Raw genomic sequence first — 4895 nt, 5'->3', positions numbered from 1 at the left:
AAAAAGTAAAACCAAAAAAGAAAAAACCCACTCATCACATCACAGATCACTATAATAAGCTACCCCACATTTCTCCTTTATTTACTAATCAGCACAGATCACAATATATAATAGGTTACCCCACTCCCACTGCCACTGGGTACCATTATGACTAAACCCACTAAACGTTACTTTCTCCCAGAATTTCAAATTTTTAAATAAGATCACACCCAGCTCATATTTTAGTTTTTAACAAACCCCCCAGACACTCCCGTAATTTTAACCCAACATCAAGCCCATTTATTTAGAAACCCAAGATTTATATATAATATTCATTCCATATTCTTAAAAAAATTAAAGTTACACTGCGCAACAGCACTTGTACCCATTAGCAGAAAGTTCTATTGGATTTGTTTAAATCACAAACCCAGATTCTCATATCTTTCTTCAAATCAGAAAAGTTCTTTTTTTAAAAAAAAAATTTGGGTGGGAATCTTATATTTGATTTTAGAACTCATTATAGATATGAAGTTGATGTAACTTAGGACAGAAAAAAAAAAAAAAAATGCTGTGTATATCTAAAATGTTATTGTAGTATAGTAGTAAGATTGGAAGAAAGATGTTGTGTAGAAAAGGGTCGAGGAATATTGATGCAGGAACGGTTCCGGTGCACCTTAATGTGTACGATCTGACACCAATTAATGGCTATGCTTATTGGTTTGGACTTGGAGTTTACCACTCAGGTGTACAAGGTTAGTGGTGTCCTGGTTTTTCTTTTTCATGAATTTCAGTTCTGCTTGAAGTTGGTGTGGTACATTTCTGGTTAGATCTATGTTTCAGTTAGCTTACCATGTTCAGAATTCAGATCACTTAACACTAAATCTAAAAGGGGTTTTTTTTTTTTTTTTTTTTTTTTTAGTAGTTTTAGTTTTTGTGCAGTACTGGATTTGGTCATTTTAGTTTACTGTTCATGTTCTGTTTGGATAATGAGAAGGTGCTAGAAGAGATTACATATATTGAGTTTTAGATATTTGTGAAGTGGGATCCATGGAAACAAACACAAAGAATCAAACAAAAGAAAAAAAAAAAATCCTCCCTTTATTTTTCTCTGTAACTTTCTCAGTAATCAAACAAAAGAAATATCTTTTTTCAATTGTTTTTGAATGCTTTGAAGATTCTTCTGTATGTTTCCTTTCTGGGTTTTTGCTGGCATGTGATTTTGTACGCTGTGTCTGTTAATTAAGGTTTAATTTCATTTGGGATATATTCAGTTCATGACATTGAGTATGCATTTGGAGCTCATGAATATCCAACAACTGGCATATTTGAGGGAGAACCAAAACAATGTGATGGATTTACATTTAGGAAGACAATTTTCATTGGAAAAACGGATCTGGGACCAGATGAGGTGAGGGCTGTAATGGAGGAGCTGGCAGGGGAGTATAGAGGGAATGCATATAATTTGATTACCAAAAACTGCAACCATTTTTGCAATGATGCTTGTATTAGACTCACCGGAAATCCAATCCCAAGTTGGATTAATCGGCTTGCTAGAATCGGTAAGAGACAGTGTGGATGCCATTTTTTTTTTTCTTTTTTTCTTTTTCTGAACTGAATCATTGTTACTTTGTTAGCATTTTAGGTCATTAATTTTGTCTAGATGCAACGTAAAGTGTCACCTTTGCTTCTGTTAAAAGCTAGGAACAATTTTGAATAAGGTAATAGAAGTGCCCATCTCCATGAGTAAATAATTTCTTCTGTGTCTCTCTCTCTCTTGGATGTAATTTTCTTCTTGAACATGCATTTCATTTATAACCACTGCAATAAATATACTTGATTCTGAATTTGTGTTATCTTGGATAGCTTTCCAAATTATCAGAAAAGGGATTATGAGCTTTAGAAATTTTGCTAAAATATTATACATTTATTTTGAAATAAATAGATTAGATTTTGCCACACCATCAATAACTTAATTAGTTATAATAATAATAATAATAATAGTCAATGTTGACTTTAGTAAAATTCTAAAAAAGCTTAATCGATCAAAAAATAAAAAACTTGAAGCCTTCAAAATTTATTACAATGTTTCATAAAACACGATAGTGTAGCAATCGAGCATCCATTGCATTGCATTGAGTTGATTTGGTTTTAGTCATACATACATTGTTCTCATTAGTAGAATGTTTTTGTAGGATTTCTTTGCAATTGTGTTGTACCAGCGACTTTAAATTCAACTAAAGTTCGGCATCATAGAATCGAAGAGAAGCCAAGTGAAGAAGAAAAGAAGAAAATCACAAGTGACTCAAACAGATTCACTTCTTCTAATTCTTCTTCGTCGTCATCATCGTCTCCTTCTAACACTGGAATACGCAGGGGTAGAAGCAGAAGCAGACGTGCTCTTCCTCCTTCTTCGCCTTTGATTGTCAACTCTTCATCTTGATGGAATTGGAAAGATTAAAAAAAATTTATATTAAAAAAAAAAAAAAAAATCCTCAACTTAAGGGGGCAAAGTCTTAAATTCAAATTTTTTGTTCATTCTTTTCAAGGTGTCTTATAATGCTAACATCTTCTTCAGAAAACTTGGAGGCACGTAGCAACACATGTATGGTTTTTTTTTTTTAAATTTAAATTTTGGGGCAAGTAATGAAGGTCTATTGCAACATTATCACATTATAGTTGACCTGACCTCATTTTGTGTTGTTTTCTTATAGCTGCCTTGGTGAAATTATTCTTGGAATTTTTAATTTAAGCATATTTTTCTTTTAGGCGATTCTTGCGGTCCCAGACCTAAAAAGTAAAAAAATAATAATAATAATAAATAAATTAATTAATTAATTAAAGTAATGCTTTTGTAAAAGAAAAAAGACTATTAATAGGTTCAAACGAAATGCTCCCCATAGGTTTGAGAAAGTATAGAGAAAGTGTGGTCTTAAATTGAATAAAGAAAATAATTGGAACTTTTTTTTCTTTTTTTTTTGAGAATCAAATAATTGGAACTTTAATCGTACAAGTTACAGGAAAATAATGCATCGGAATGATAAAGTTGTCATGTCATGTTAGTGTTTGGAAAGAAATTATGATTGTAGAGAATAATGTATGTGCCTGTGCCTTTTTTTTTTTCTTTTTTCTTTTTTTCTTTTTTATGGGAATGGTATGTGGGGTAGGATCGTTTTGTATTTGATGTAAAATCCAGTGAAATCAAGGTCATGGTGCCACGATTTAAGGTGAACCAGTCTTTTTCAATCAAAGGCTGTCACTTTTGTGATTCTAATTGGATTTTTTTCCCGCTTGATACTGCTTGGTGGTCAACAAATTAGCCTAATTAGGAACCACTGCTTTGACCTTTGGGAACGAATAAGGACCTTAAATTCAGTATAAAATTATATATACATATTTTAGTAGATACTATATATATAACCATTCTCTTCAATAATTCCTATTTCAACATATTCAGGTCAAATGTTAACTATTTCAAATTCTAATTCTTACATATTTTCTATGTAGAAAACCTTACTGTTAATTAACATTTACACCTAACAAAATTAAACTTGATATTATTGATTTTTAAGAAATGACACTTTACCTAAAATTATCAAAATAATTGAAACTCTACCCCCTTTTCTAAATTATTTTGGGGGTTGAGAATCAAATATTTTGATTATTTAGAGGTGGAACAAGGAGAGAGATAGTCAATTATTTTGAATTTTGATCATTTGGGGGGTGGGTTGTCATTTCTTAAAAATTTAGTATAACAAATCTAATTTCGTCATACTCCAGAGTTGTCAGTTTAATTTGCCCTAAAAATAATACTAATATTCTTGAAATTTTGAATATAAACCTAAGGATATTTTAGGAAAACAATTCTTAAAAATAAACCAAACAGTATAATCTATTTTTGGGAATTTATAAAAAAAAAAATTAGAAGAAAAGGAATTTAAAAGATTCTTAATAAACGTGAACGGAATTATTGTACAGATAGATTTCCCGAACTTAATTAAATTGGATCAATTAAAATTTTTTTTTTTTTCACTTTCTATTTTATATATAGTCAGCACTCTCAAAACCTTTCTATTATCACAAAATTTCTTATAGTTCGACCAAAATTATAAAATATCAATCTCCTCCTGCCCCTCCACACTCTTTCAAGCATGTTAAATGTCTCCTTCAATTCTTTTTTTACTCTAATTTAAAATAAAATTATTTCTTACATTCTTAGGCTTCAATTTGAATTAAATTATTTTTTCACTCACATTTTTAGGTGAAGAAAAGTTATTAACACTATGCATCATGCCTTTACACCAATCAAAAATAAATATTGTAGTATATTTTCAAATAAAATCCAACAAAAACATATATGCACATCTGCACTCAATGGTGCCAATGCAAGGCCCTTCGACCTATTGACATCTCCACCCTGATGGTGAGTATACTTGGGGATTAAAATTTCTGACATCTGCAATTACAATATATATATATGTGCGTGTGTGTGTTATAAATTCATCTTCTCCAATTTGGTGGCAAGAGGTTTTTATAAAATGGCTTTTGGAAAAGAAAATTCTGAATAAATGGCTAAGAATACTTTGATTTGTGATTATTGGCAAGATACATGGGGACATGGCACCTAGCACCATTTGATTAAGACAGGAGAAGATATAGGTTGGCGATAATTAAGAAGCACCAAATCCATTTGTCCAGGCAGAAGAAGCCAGATTGGGCCATCATTCTATAGAAAGCAGATTATTGAACCGCAATAGTATCTTTGTGTACTTTTTATAATAAAATGGTCAAAGATTGCAATAGAATTCTGATAAATAAATAAATTAAAGAATATATATATACACACACACAACCCTGCAGAAAGTGCTTATAAAATGCTGCCCATAAAATGCCTCGTTTCTTTTTTTCTTTTCTTTTTT

The 4895-nt window shown here is 30.8% G+C and overlaps 1 protein-coding gene across 1 annotated transcript; it reads left to right on the top strand.

Annotated features, from left to right (window-relative positions):
- The first annotated feature begins 216 nt into the window (after positions 1-216).
- On the top strand, positions 217-2647 carry LOC115988880 (deSI-like protein At4g17486). Its single transcript, XM_031112507.1, has 3 exons — positions 217-731; positions 1251-1538; positions 2172-2647. The coding sequence occupies exons 1-3, from the start codon at positions 599-601 to the stop codon at positions 2417-2419; spliced, it is 669 nt and encodes a 222-aa protein (XP_030968367.1). The 5' UTR covers positions 217-598; the 3' UTR covers positions 2420-2647.
- Positions 2648-4895: the final 2248 nt, after the last annotated feature.

This window comes from Quercus lobata, chromosome 5, assembly GCF_001633185.2.
Source record: "Quercus lobata isolate SW786 chromosome 5, ValleyOak3.0 Primary Assembly, whole genome shotgun sequence".
Lineage (NCBI taxonomy): Eukaryota > Viridiplantae > Streptophyta > Magnoliopsida > Fagales > Fagaceae > Quercus > Quercus lobata.
The sequence above is the reverse complement of the archived record's forward strand: the minus strand, read 5'-3'. Positions and strand labels throughout refer to the sequence as shown.

Excerpts from the sequence above, each read along its gene's own strand:
- LOC115988880 (XM_031112507.1), top strand. The coding sequence starts at position 599 with ATGTTGTGTAGAAAAGGGTCGAGGAATATTGATGCAGGAACGGTTCCG. Across the intron at positions 732-1,250 it reads TTACCACTCAGGTGTACAAG|TTCATGACATTGAGTATGCA; the intron begins GTTAGTGGTGTC and ends GGATATATTCAG. Across the intron at positions 1,539-2,171 it reads TAATCGGCTTGCTAGAATCG|GATTTCTTTGCAATTGTGTT; the intron begins GTAAGAGACAGT and ends ATGTTTTTGTAG.